This window comes from Carettochelys insculpta, chromosome 5 (assembly GCF_033958435.1).
Source record: "Carettochelys insculpta isolate YL-2023 chromosome 5, ASM3395843v1, whole genome shotgun sequence".
In the NCBI taxonomy this organism is placed as follows: Eukaryota; Metazoa; Chordata; order Testudines; family Carettochelyidae; genus Carettochelys; species Carettochelys insculpta.
Window position 1 is genome coordinate 106664801 of NC_134141.1, and position 14402 is coordinate 106679202.

The 14402-nt window shown below is 45.8% G+C and overlaps 1 protein-coding gene across 1 annotated transcript in view; it reads left to right on the forward strand.

Moving 5' to 3' along the window:
- ADAMTS12 (ADAM metallopeptidase with thrombospondin type 1 motif 12) overlaps window positions 1-14402 on the forward strand; it is a 278989-nt gene that overhangs the window by 162653 nt on the left and 101934 nt on the right. The window contains exons 10-12 of the mRNA XM_074995694.1: window positions 407-499; window positions 6724-6869; window positions 9263-9432. Coding sequence (XP_074851795.1) covers window positions 407-499; window positions 6724-6869; window positions 9263-9432 — 409 coding nt within the window. The remainder of the gene's footprint in view (window positions 1-406; window positions 500-6723; window positions 6870-9262; window positions 9433-14402) is intronic.

Sequence of the window (14402 nt, forward strand, 5' to 3'; positions counted from 1 at the left end):
TTTCAACTTCGAAATAGCGCCCAACACGTGTAGACGTGACGGGCGCTATTTCGAAGTTACTGCCGCTACTTCGAAGTAGCGTGCACGTGTAGACGCAGCCCACATGTGTAAGAAAATAAGTCTGTAGACTGTAAAAACATTATTAATCGGTATATAAATGTGGATACACATACATAAAAACAGTAATGTATTTCATCATTTTTAATGAGCTGGATGAGCCTGAAACCCAGCAGCTGATTGTGTTGTGCCTCCCCCTTATGAAATGGCCCAACCCCCATGTTGCTCACCCCCGCGTTAAAGGTATCACAGATTGAGATGCCCAAAAATCCTAAATGAGTTTTGAAAATTTCCATCTGGGAGTCTGAACTCTTCTGAAGGCAACTCCAGTTTGCTCTCCTTCTTACAGAATGTTTGCCAGACGCTCTGGTGTTCAGTGAAAGGTTCCTGCCGCTCAAAACTAGATGCTGCCGCAGATGGAACTAGATGTGGAGAAAACAAGGTGATGATGGGCTCCTTTTGTGTTACAATGAATGAATTGTTACATAACAGGTTTTGTCATTGTTCCAGATTAAATCAAGTGACTTATCGAGAGATGTCCCATATCTTTGTTTGGCTGAGTTTTTCAGCATTTAGGATATGTCTACACTAGGGGAAAACTTTGAAACAGCCATGCTAATGGCCAAATCGGAGAATACTAATGAGACCCTGAAATGAATAATCAGCACCTTGTTAGCATGCCGCATTTCACTCGCGTGCAGCATGTCTACACAGGGGATAGGAATAAGGGGATAGGAATAAGGGAATTTAGATGCTTTCCGGGTCTTTTTGAAAACAACCCCCATGTAGACGAGCTGCGCACTAGCGAAAAGCAGCACTTTGGAGGTGCCGCAGCCAGCAGCATGATAATGGGGTGCTGAATATTCATTTCAGTGCCTCATTCGTGTTCTCTGATTTGGCCATTAGCATGGCCATTTTGAAGTTTTCCCCTGTGTAGACATAGCCTCAGTGTTTCATATTTTCTGTTGCTTAATGGAGTTGACATATAGTAACATTTTTCTCTGATATTAATCCTAAGCCATGACTCTTCTCCTCTAGGTTTTATTAAGATTACTTTATTGTTTTTCTTCCAGCTGCGAGGACTAATAGCTTTCTTTTCAATCAATGCCTGTTGCTAGCCAGCAGGAGCTTGACATCGTAGTTCAGTGGTGAAGTAAGGTATGACCTCAGTACTTCTTAATGCCACCCACGACCTCTGCTGGCTAGGGGAGACAGGCAACTGAGCCTTGTTCTGAATTTGTCTTGTTGCTGGAATCCAAAGTGCCACCCCCAGATCCGTGCTGCTGAACTGTCCGTCGTGTTGTAACTATTGCACTTGCTGTCTTGTAAAGGAAGATGTGAAATGCACAGTTATTAAATCATTTGGGGTTGACTTCTGAAGGATGACAAGCACTTCTGTAACAGAGAAGTAGCCGTGTTAGTCTGTACTCCAGCAACACAAAGCAGCAGAAGTGTTGCACTTTAAAGGCTAACAAAATGATTTATTTGGTAATGAGCTTTCGTGGGACAGACCCACTTCTTCAGATCAATTTCATTTCCAATACAAACTGACATTTATTTATAAGTACAGAGGACCAAAAAAAGAAAAATAAATTGCAATAAAAAATGACAAATCACATAGAATTGAAGGAATGGGGAGAGTGGTGGCAGAATGTTAATTGTCCTGTCTGAGATAATTAAGACCATCAAAGGAAGGGAAGCAGTCCTTGTAATGCGTGAGGTAGTTGATATCTCTGTTCATACCACGTATTAATGTGTTGAATATGAATATGTACTCTAACTCACAAATCTCTTGCTCTAATCTGTTGTTAAATTCTCTATGTTCCAGGACACAATTCTTAGGTCTTTAACAGAATGGCCCACTCGATTGAAGTATTCACTGACCGGCTTATGTGTATTGAGTTTTTTTATGTCTGCTCTGTGTCCATTTATTCTTCGGTGAAGATTTTGCCCAGTCTGTCCAACGTACATAGTGTCAGGGCATTGTTGGCACATAATAGCATATATAATGTTGCTGGAAGTGCACAACAATGTGCTTCTGATCTTGTAACTAACATGGTTAGGTCCAGGGATGGTGCAGTGGGGTTTGTTGCAAGGAAAAGTTCCAGAATTCGTATTACTGTGGGGTGGCCCGTGATTGTTGGTGAAACTCTTTCTCAGGTTAGGAGGTTGTCTATAGGAAAGGACAGGTCTGTCACCTAGAGCCTTCTGAGTGTAGCATCCTGATCCAGAATAGGTTGTAGATTTTTAATGATGCATTGCAGGGGTTTGAGTTGGGGGCTATAGGTGATGACAAGTGGTGGTCTGTTGTTGATCTTCTTGGGCCTATCTTGAAGTATCTGGTTTCTGGGTATTCATCTGGCTTTGTCAGTTTGTTTTTTTTAGTTCTCCCGGTGGGTAATTAAGTTTCATGACTGCTTGGTGGAGGTCTTGTAGTTTTCGGTGTCTCGGTAGAATCAGAGCAGCTGCAATTGTATACAAGAGCTTGACTATAAATGATGGATTGTGTGGTGTGAGCTGGATGGAAGCAGGAGGCAAGTAGGTAACTGTATCAGTCAGTGGCTTTCTGGTAGATGGTAGTGTCAATGTGGCCATCAGTGATTTGTACTATGCTAGCCAGGAAATGCATTTCTCATGTGGAATAGTCAAGGCTGAGATTGATGGTAGGATGCAGGTTGTTAAAATCTCTGTGGAATTCTTCCAGAGTCTCTTTACTGTGGGTCCAAATGATAAAGATGTCATTGTTATAGCATAAGTAAAGGAGAGGTAATAGGGGATGAGAGCTAAGGAATGGTTGTTCTGAGTTGGCCATAAAAATGTTAGCATACGGTGGGGCCGTGTGGGTGCTCATAGCATTGCTGCTAATCTGGAAGTATAATTGTCCCCAGATTGGAAATAATTGTGGGTGAGAACAAAATTGTGAATGAGAACAAAATTACATAGGTCAGCCACAAGATTTTCTGTGGTAACATCAGGTACAGTTGAGCACAGTTGAGACTGTATTTCATTTGATGTTGTTCGTGTATAATTTCAGTCTGTGCATGGTTGCAGAAGAATTGTATATAGAAATCTAGTCTGTCACTACATCCATCAGGGGAGTCCACATAGAATTCTTCTTCTTTTGGTATTGGTAGGGGGGATCTAGTGAGTGTGTTGGTGTGGTTGAAGTATTGGTGTGTTGGAAGTATTCTCTTAGATGGAGACGACAAAAGAAGGCCTCAAGATCACCACGAAATTGTATTAGGTTTGTGGAAGTAGTGGGGCAAAAAGAAAGACCCCGAGATAAGAGAGGTTAAGTAGCTTGAAAGGTTAACAATATTATCCGGTGTGGTGGTGGTGTTGTAATGATAATATCCTGATGTATGGAGTAGTTTAGATAGCTTATTGTCCTTTCTTTTTTGTAGGGAGTGGAAGTGCACACTCATCCCTCGTTAGACGAGTACTTTACTTATGAGTACTTGCTTAACGAAGGACAGGTTTACTTACCTTTGTTCACTCTACGAGTGAACTCCCCCAGCTAATACGAGCCTTAGCCCTGCCCCGTGGCCCCAACTTTCCACAGTCTGATCCCACCCCACCCTGCAACCCCCACCCATGGCAGCCTGCCCCCTCCCCTCTGGCCCGTGGCAGCCTGACCTGTACCTCTGCCAGCCCGCGGCAGCCTGACACCCCCCCCGCCAGCTCTGCAGAAGACTGATCCCCCCGCCTCCCCTCCCCGCCAGCCCAGTAGACCTAACCCACCACAGCCTGACCCCCCACCACCACCACACACCCAACCTTCAACAGCCTGAACCCCCCACCCACCGCATGGACCCAACTGTTGACCAGGTTTTAACCCTCCCTCCCACTCATGGCCCCAAACTGCCCCCAGCCTTTAACCTTTTCCAACCCCCAAACCCAAGGTTCACTTACCTTTCAAAAGCAGCGCTACCTGCTGCCACTCCTTCGCCGAGCTCTAGGAACCAATCAGAGACTTTTACGTGTATTTTAATGAGAATTTAGTGTCCCTCTTACGAGTTTTTGCCTACGAGCACAAAGTTGGGAACCAATTGTGCTAGTAGAGCAAAGGATGAGTGTATTATAGATTTCTTGTCTAGTGCAGAGGATTATGTCCTTAATCAGGTTTTCGTGACATAAATCTAATTGCTCTCCGGTACTAAAGTCTCATTAATTGAACATGTCTATTCTGTGGCAAAGTTGGTCATTCCTCCTCCTCTCCCCATTTCCCCGACAAACTGCCTATGAGGTCTATGCAGTTATTCCTGAGTACTTGGTTCATTTTACATTTCCAACCTACATGAGACTGGAATAACTTCCATGTGTGGACAAGCCCGGAGCTTACAGTTACAGCTGTGCTCTGCATAACACCATCCGTGAAACATGTTCAGTTGTGACCCACCTGTTGTTACTCTTCAGGTAGGCCAACAGGTTCAAGGTAGCAGGCCCCCACCAAGGCACCACAATCTAGCTCACAGTATGGAGCAAAACCTCTGTTGAGAAGTTCAGCACTGGGATTCATAGGTTGAAACAGCAGGTTAGTGAAGTGGAGTGGAATGAAATGAATGAAAGGGAAAGTTTAAATGCAAAGCATCAGAGAAATTTTTCTGACCAGTGAGGAGATGATCAGCTGTTTAGCTGGGGTTAGTTTCCAGAGGAATCAATGAATTGTGTAGTAGAATATTTGCATTTTACAGTTACTGGTAAATACCCTGTAGGGAAAATTCTTCCATTGGCAGGGGAAAAGAAGTTGCTAAATGTTCCTTTGTGCTGCATGGTGATTTGCCATGGCAAAATTCACTCCAGAGGGCCTCTAAGTCAGAGCAACATAACAGCATGAATCTGTGTGAGGCTAATGATTGCAGGGCTGGTAGTCCATGGGAGCAGATGACCACAGGAGAGAGGGCTTTCTTCAAATGTAGAGATTTGGAAAGGGTGTAAGGAAAGGAGGGAAAAGTTGGGCGTATAAAGGATTCATACAGATATTATCAATGGGAAGGCTAGAGATCTATGTAAATGAGTGGGAGGTGCTACCGGGGAGAGGGGAATAGATGTAAAACGGCCTGGGATCGGTGATCCCTTTAAGCAGTGTGCTTGTGCAGCCATTCAGGAGAACTTCAAATGCTGCCCAGCTGATTAGTAGAGCACCCACAGCTAAGGTTTTGTTTCTACAGGTGGTGTACATTCACATGTCTCAATGCATAGAACAAAATTTATTATGCACATGAATGGAAAAGATTAGGGGGAGCAGTGCCTGGGAGTATGGTGTATTGTGATGGGGATGGACTTTCTATGGTGGACAGTGGGGAAAGCTTTCAGATCCTTATAGAACCTAGAATTCATTGGATTACTTAAATTGAAGTATGTTAAGAACAGAGAACAAGCTGTCAGTTAAGTTTAATGGTGTGTAGAATGGAAATTAAGACTATCAGAATAAATACGAACTCTGAACTAGCTAGACATCTTCAGAGAGAGAGAGAGAGAGAAGTGGTTTAAATGATACAACAGCACTACTTTCTATTGCTTAATTTTTAAATGCAATTACAGAAATGGTATATTTGTAATAATTTACTTGAACAGAAATTATGTTTGGGGAAGAGGACTGCAGGCCTTGGGGGTGGGGAGGAGGTAGTTGGCTAACTCCCAATACCAGAAGGGAGGGAAAGGATGAATGGGCAGTCAGGGTCCCAGGAACAATGGGAAGAGGCCAATGCTGCAAATGACCATGATTGACAGGGCAGGCGATGAGGGAATCGGGAGGCTGGCATAACAGACTGGCCACAGAGCGGGGGTTAGCCAGCAGAGGCACGTCCACATGGCCTCTGCAGTGCCAGCACCCCTTTCTGCCAATGCCGAACTCTCGCAGGGCTATGGTAATGAGCTTTGGGAGTATGCAAATGGCACGTCATTTGCAATCCTGAGAAGCTCATTTTGCATAGCTCTGCCGGCAGCAGCACTGACAGAGTGCTGTGTAGACCCAGCCACAGAGGTTATAGTCAGAAGGAACTGCCAGATTGTCTAGGCATAGCCGACAGTTATCACTAGAATGTTGCTGAGGAAATGTTGCATGACGTGGTCTTTGACAGGTTGACAGGATCTTACCTCTTCTAGATCAGTGGGTATCAACTATTCCAGACTGCTGTACTTCTTTCAGGAGTCTGATTTGTCTTACACTCCATAAGTTTCAGCTCACTTAAAATCTACTTGCTTACAAAATCAGACATAAAAATACAAAAGGGTCACATTACACTATTACTGAAAAGAAGCTAACTTACTCATTTTTATATATAATTATAAAATAAATTTATATTGGAATATAAATATTGCACATACATCTCAATGCATAGTAAACAGAATAATATATACAAGCCATTGTAAGCAATTTTAGTTTGCAAGGACATCACTAGTGCTTTTTATGTAGCTTGTTGTAAAACTAGGCAAATACCTAGATGAGTTGTTATACTCACTGGAAGATGGCTGTGCACCCCCATGGGCACATGTACCCCTGGTTATTGGTCTAAAGATGACCTAGACCAGTAGTTCTCAAAGCTGATTAAATGGTTTTCTGCTTCACAGTGGACTAGATTTTTTATTTAAGCATTCACCAGTCTGCATTTTTGCATTGACAATTTTGTGACCCTCCATATTTGCTGTTTCTTTGTTATTCAGTGGTGCTTGAATGCCGAGTGCGTTACAGTGGGAAAGAATCCAGAAATGATAAATGGTGGATGGGGTCCATGGTCCTCCTGGTCCCATTGCACACGGACATGTGGGGCAGGAGTTCAGAGCGCAGAAAGACACTGCAATAACCCAGAGTAAGTAGTGCGCACAGTTCATCACCAAGCTTTTCGATCTATTTTGTGTGTAATGCAAGGCATTTGAGATGTCTGCATATTTGTAAGGATAGGAGAACTTGTTTCTCACCACATTATCAACAGCCACTGCAACAAGTCAATCAATGAACCTACTTCACCACCTAGAAACATCTTAGTCTAGAAGTCACCAGCCTTGCCTTTTAAAATCTTCATTTTCCTTCTCAGTCTTTCTTACCTTCCATGGAAATAACTTCCACGAGAGAGACAAAATTTTCACCTCTGGGATTAATACAAATCTCAGAACCATTGTTTTAATGATAGTACTTGCAAAAATTTGCAATATCTTCAGTGACTATGTGGGGTAAAAATGAGTGGCCTATTCCTGAGACTTACTGGGTAATTGCAACTTACATTTGATCCTAAATCAGCTTAATTTGAAGTCTGAGGGATCCTGTTGATGGGTTCTACAAATCTAGATAAATAGACATATATATAGGACAATAAAAAAAGCTAAATCCCATTTTCAATAAGGACAGAAATATTTTAGTTCCCTGATCCTCACAGATAGTTGGGCATCTAACTCCCAAGGACTGATCAGCTCCTGACCTGGTTCAGTCCACAAGAAATGAACTGTATATTACTCTCCTAAACAAGTAACGCTATGGGCTTGTCTACACTACCGCTTTCCTTTGAAGGAAGGATGGTAATTAGGGTGTTGGGAGTTTATTAATGAAGTGCTGCCGTGCATAGGCAGCACTTCATTAAACAAATTCCGTCCCCACCCCCCCCCGGCAACTCCGAAGTTTTAAACTTCGAAGTACCAGCATGCATCCAGCCGCGGCTCACCCGCCGGTACTTTGAAGTACCAGCATGCATCCAGCCGCGGCTCACCCGCCGGTACTTCGAAGTACCAGCATGCATCCAGCCGCGGCTCACCCGCCGGTACTTCGAAGTACCAGCATGCATCCAGCCGCGGCTCACCCGCCGGTACTTTGAAGTGCCGGGGCAATTTCGAAGTCCTCTTACTCCTCAAGTAAGTACTCCTCAAGTACTTCAAAGTACCGGCAGGTGAGCCGCGGTTAGACGTGTGCCGGTACATGGAAGTTTAAAACTTCAAAGTTGCCACGGGGGGGAATTTGCTTAATGAAGTGCTGCCTATGCACGGCAGCACTTCATTAATAAACTCCCAACGCCCTAATTACCATCCTTCCTTCGAAGGAAGGTGGTAGTGTAGACAAGCCCTATGTGTAATATTTTCCTAAGGGCTAAAGGTCTGCTCTACACTGAAGACATATATTGTTATAACTACATTACTCAGGGGGTTGAAAAATCTATACCCATCCACAGTTTTTCCTCTGATGTTTTCCATCATGTTGAACCCATTTTATGTGCACGGAGGCAACTGCAAATTTGCACCAAGAGTAAAAACATGATGCAGGCTGTGGTGACTGTACACTCATTCCTCGTTTAACAAGTGCTCTACTTACAAGTACTCACTAAAACGAAGGACACATATACTTACAATTGTTCACTATGCAGGTGAACTTCCCCACTTATACGAGCCAGCCCCCAAGTCCCTGGACGGGGCGCGGAGAGACCCGCAGCTGGAGCTGAGCTGGCCGCGGGGTCCTTGTGTGGGGCGCAGAGAGACGCGAGGCTGGAGCTGAGCTGGCTGCGGGGTCCTTGGGTGGGGCGTGGGGAGACCCACAGCCCCACAGGGCCCGCTCCCAACGCTTCTCCTGTGGCAACTCCCTGCGCACCCCCCCCGCCCAGTCCCAACATGCCCCCAGCCCACAGCTGCCCATGCAACCCCCCCAGCCCATTCCCAACACCCACCCCATCCTGTTCCAAGCCCCCCGGCCCCCACATCACCCCAGGTACCTCTGCTGCAGCCAGGAGGAGCAAGCCCACCACCTCCTCCACCTGAGCCGCCTGCAGGTTTTAACCCTCCCTCCTGCTCATGGCCCCAATCTGCCCCGAGCCTTTAACTCCCTACCATCCCCAGGTTCACCTTTCAAAAGCAGCACCACGTACTGCCACTCTGAGCACTTGGAACTAATCAGAGACTTTTACATGTATTTTATTAGGAATTTAGTGTCCCTCTTATGGGTTTTCGCCTACAAGCAAAAACTTAGGGACCAATTGTGCTCATACAGCGAGGAAAGAGTGTATGTGCTCTGCTTATCACTTAGGTGGCATTTGAATCTCTTCTGGGTGGCCAGCCAGGCGCCTAGCTTACAAACCCTCCATGTAGACAACTCTATGTCAGTGGGAGAGCTGCTGTCTCACAGAAGGTGGATTAGCTGCTTTGATGGAAGAGATATTTCCCATTGGCATAGACCATCTTCATTATTGTACCACTGCAGCCCCAAAACTTCACGCTTTACTTGTAGGCCACAGTTTGGAGGAAAATATTGCACTGGAGAAAGGAAACGCTACCGCATGTGTAACATTCTGCCATGTCGACGAGACACACCGACCTTTCGTCAGATGCAGTGCAGTGAATTTGACACAGTTCCCTATAAGAATGAGTTCTACCACTGGAGTCCAGTTTATAACACAGGTAAGAAGTAACATAGTCAATTTCAGAGCACTTACAGACAAATAATATGTGGAAGGACATACATGAATATGTCTTTGACATAACAAAGACAAATACCAAGCTGTGTGTCCTGGTGGCCTATGAATAAATAGGGCCTTTCATTTCTGTTTGTTTACTTATGTTCCCAATAATTAAGCCATGTTTATCTCAACAGTATAAAAACAGGTGAAAACCAGTGCTAAAAAATTAGCTTTACTGTTTTCTGGGTAAACATTAGGATGATGAAGGGCTAGGAGGACAGGGAAAGAAAGCCTCCATTGACTCAGAGATAAGTGACTAGTCCTTTGGGGCAAGAAAGTACCTAACGGCTGTGTCTACACTAGCCAAAAACTTCGAAATGGCCATGCAAATGGCCATTTCGAAGTTTACTAATGAAGCGCTGAAATGCATATTCAGCACCTCATTAGCATGCAGGCGGCTGCAGCACTTCGAAATTGACGCGGCTCGTCCAGACGGGGCTCCTTTTCGAAAGGACCCCGCCTACTTCGAAGTCCCCTTATTCCCATCTGCTCATGGGAATAAGGGGACTTGGAAGTAGGCGGGGTCCTTTCAAAAAGGAGCCCTGTCTGGACGAGCCGCGTGGCGGCAAGGAGTGTCAATTTCGAAGTGCCGCGGCCTCCCGCATGCTAATGAGGTGCTGACTATGTATTTCAGCGCTTCATTAGTAAACTTCGAAATGGCCATTTGCATGGCCATTTCGAAGTTTTTGGCTAGTGTAGACGTAGCCAATGTGTTGATTTTGGGTTTTAATAACCTTTCACCAGCAAGTCCATTTTGCCTGCATGGTAGTAAATGCTGGAGTGTCTAAGGAGACTGTCTGTGGCTCCACGATAAACTACAGAGTGATCTAGGAACACCCATTTGTCGTTGGTTTTGTTAAATGCAATTATAAATGATAAAACTAGTCTGGGTGTCTGTCCTGTTTTGTGACTCTCTGATCTGAGATTGGCCTCTAAATTGAGAGCCATCTTCCAGGCACTGTGACAAGTTGCCACAGTTCAAATGGGATTTAGGCTCAAACTCAAAAGCTACTGGAAGTTTAAATTTGATATTGAAAGTTTTAAGGTTTAAAGATTAGTTACAATGGATGATTCACTATTGTATGAGCATCTTGCGACCAAAGAGCATAAACGATTTTCTAAAGAAAGGCGACAAGTATCAGAGGGGTAGCCATGTTAGTCTGTATCTGCAAAAACAATGAGAATCCTACGGGCCTTATAGACTAACAGAGTTTTGAAGCAAATGCATCTTAGTCTATAACATGCCACAGGACTTCTTGCTATTTTTAAGGAAAGGTAGATAACCGTTCAGAAGAAATCCTAGATCACGAACTGAAAACAGTGCTCATGAACAATGACCAAACGAGTGCCTAAGCAGCCCCATGCCCCAGGTGTATAAGCGATCCATATGCAGGGGCTGGCAGCCAGGCAACAATATGAGCATGAAATTAAAATTATGCAACTCCAGAGCTGCGTCTACACGTGCACGCTACTTCGAAGTAGCGGCACTAACTTCGAAATAGCGCCCGTCACGTCTACACGCGTCGGGCGCTATTTCGAAGTTGAAATCGACGTTAGGCGGCGAGACGTCGAAGTCGCTAACCCCATGAGGGGATGGGAATAGCGCCCTACTTCGACGTTCAACATCGAAGTAGGGACGTGTAGACGATCCGCGTCCCGCAACATCGAAATAGCGGGGTCCTCCATGGCGGCCATCAGCTGGGGGGTTGAGAGATACTCTCTCTCCAGCCCTTGCGGGGCTCTGTGGTCACCGTGGGCAGCAGCCCTTAGCCCAGGGCTTCTGGCTGCTGCTGCTGCAGCTGGGGGTCCGTGCTGCATATACAGGGTCTGCAACTAGTTGTTGGCTCTGTGTATCTTGCACTGTTTAATGAAAGTGTGTCTGGGAGGGGCCCTTTAAGGGAGCGACTTGCTGTTGAGTCCGCCCCGTGACCCTGTGTGCAGCTGTGCCTGGCTCCCTTATTTCGATGTGTGCTACTTTGGCGTGTAGACGTTCCCTCGCTGTGCCTATTTCGATGTTGGGCTGAGCAACGTCGAAGTTGAACATCGACGTTGCCAGCCCTGGAGGACGTGTAGACGTTATTCATCGAAATAGCCTATTTCGATGTCGCAACATCGAAATAAGCTATTTCGAAGTTGGGTGCACGTGTAGACGTAGCCCAGATGAGGGAGAAACAAGTGGTTGCTAAAATGGAGAGAAGGAAGCCCGTCAAAGGTGCCTGGATGACTGATGGGGAGAAGGAAGCTAAGGAGAGAGCCAAGGAAGCCCAACTGAGATGCATGGAGCAGCCAGAAAATGAGAAAGAAGCACACCAGAGCGAGGCAGAACCTTGCACATGTCCTGGACTCATAAAAAGAATAGTTGCTCAGTCTGATTGTACAGAGGAATTCCTACCCACCTTTGAGAGACTGTTTGAAATCTACAGGGTTTTAGAAAATAATTGGATGCCTATCTTATTAATTACATGGAAAAGCCAGGCAGGTATTTAGTGAAATGAAGAAGGGTGATGGTAGGTATATAGGAGCTGTAAAGAAGCTGTACTGAAAAGATTTAAAATCACCCTGGAGTCTTATTGCTTAAAGCTTAGAAATCTTAAAAAGTTTGTCAGTGTAACTCATGTGAATCATTGCATAAGCTGTGTCGTGTGAAAAAATAGGGGTGGATGTGGAAGGCAGCTTTGATAAGCTGTTACATTCAGGTTTGCAAAAGCTATTGTTATGCTTCAGTGATCCCTGGTCATGTCAAAGCAGCTATTTATGGCAAAAAACACCCTTCTGCAATTTTAATGTCAGCAGAAATTGCTGATGAGTGTATTGAATCTGGGGCTTGAGAGGGACATGATCTCCAGTGTATACAAGGGAGGACGGATTTAGGAATAAACTTAACACTAACTTTATTAAAACCTTATGGGAGCTGTGATGGTGTGCCTACCCCACTGGTAGAGAAAGGGTTAAAAGCAACCCTGGGAGTGCTGTGCAGTAGACAGCCAATCAGAGAGGGACTGTAAGGAGCAGCCAATCATGAGGAGCAGACCCATATGTAAGGAGGACTGCAGGGCAGAGGAATCAGTTCCATTTTGGGAGTCCAGGGAGGAAGAACTGCATCCCTGAAGGACTGAGGTAAGTGCCTATGCCCTGGACAGAGAGGTGCTGGGCAGGATCAGGTGAAGCTCCAGGCTTATGATTGCCAGGCTGAGGCCTCAATACAAAGGCAGAAGAGATGATGGGGGCTGCTGTGAGGCAGTAGCTTGGGGAAGTAGAGGAATTGGAGGAAGGGCAGTATGTGACTGCCAGACATAGGGACAACACCCATGTGCTACTGAGGGGAGTGGCCAGGGAAAGGCTGCAGTTACCACCAAGGCAAGTGGTTGGACAGAAGACTGCTGTTCCGCTGCAATGGGGGAGAACAAAGCAGGGCATGGCCAGAGGTCTGTACCCTCTAGAGCATGCTGCAATCCTTGAGGAATGCAAGTCTGGAGCAGAAGGTATGGTGGTGAGACACCACTAGAGGAGCACACCCAGTGGAGAACTGATCTAATTCCCTTTGCTATCAATATGGGACTCCTGGCCATATAAAGCCAAATTATTCACAGATTAAAACCACCTCATAATCTGCACCCACAAACCCTTTCAAGAGTGCTGATGCTACTGGTGTAGGTGCTAAAGCAATTGCATGAGCCAGAGAAGAGATTGCGGGAAAGGAAAATGGCCTCATAAATTAGATCAGAACTGAGCCATGTGATGATAGTGAACAATTCATTAAAGCTACATCTACGCTAGGGGAAAACCTCAAAATGGCCATGCTAGTGGCCAAATCGGAGAATACTAATAAGGCCCTGAAATGAATATTCAGTGCCTCATTAGCATGCTGCTGGCCATGGCACTTCAAAAGTGCCATGTTTCGCTCGCGCGTGGCTCATCTAAACAGGGGTCCTTTTCAAAATCCATGCGTGAGCGAAATGCAACACTTTTGGGCTACGTCTACACGTGAAGCCAACATCGAAATAGCTTATTTCGATGTAGCAACATCGAAATAGGCTATTTCGATGAATAACGTCTACACGTCCTCCAGGGCTGGCAACGTCGACGTTCAACTTCGAAGTTGCACGGCACCACATCGAAATAGGCGCTGCGAGGGAACGTCTACACGCCAAAGTAGAACACATCGAAATAAGGGTGCCAGGCACAGCTGCAGACAGGGTCACAGGGCGGACTCAACAGCAAGCCGCTCCCTTAAAGGGCCCCTCCCAGACACAGTTGCACTAAACAACACAAGATACACAGAGCCGACAACTGGTTGCAGACCCTGTGCCTGCAGCATGGATCCCCAGCTGCCACAGCAGCAGCCAGAAGCCCTGGGCTAAGGGCTGCTGCCCACGGTGACCATAGAGCCCCGCAGGGGCTGGAGAGAGAGCATCTCTCAACCCCCCAGCTGATGGCCACCATGGAGGACCCGGCAATTTCGACGTTGCGGGACGCGGATCGTCTACACGGTCCCTACTTCGACGTTGAACGTCGAAGTAGGGCGCTATTCCGATCCCCTCATGAGGTTAGCAACTTCGACGTCTCGCCACCTAACGTCGAAGTTAACTTCGAAATAGCGCCCGACGCGTGTAGCCGCGACGGGCGGTATTTCGAAGTTAGTGCCGCTACTTCAAAGTAGCGTGCACGTGTAGACACAGCTTTGAAGTGCTGCAGCATGCTAATAAGGCGCTGAATATTCATTTCAGTGCCTCATTAGTATTCTCCAATTCGGCCACTAACATGGCCATTTCAAAGTTTTTCCCTAGTGTAGACACAGCCAAAGAGTGTAAAAAAGTAAGTAGAGTTGAATGTGCCAGGTGACACAATAACGCATCTCATCTTATTTTTGGTTAAAGAAAGTTGTGTGAGAAGATAAGTCACGTGGCAGAA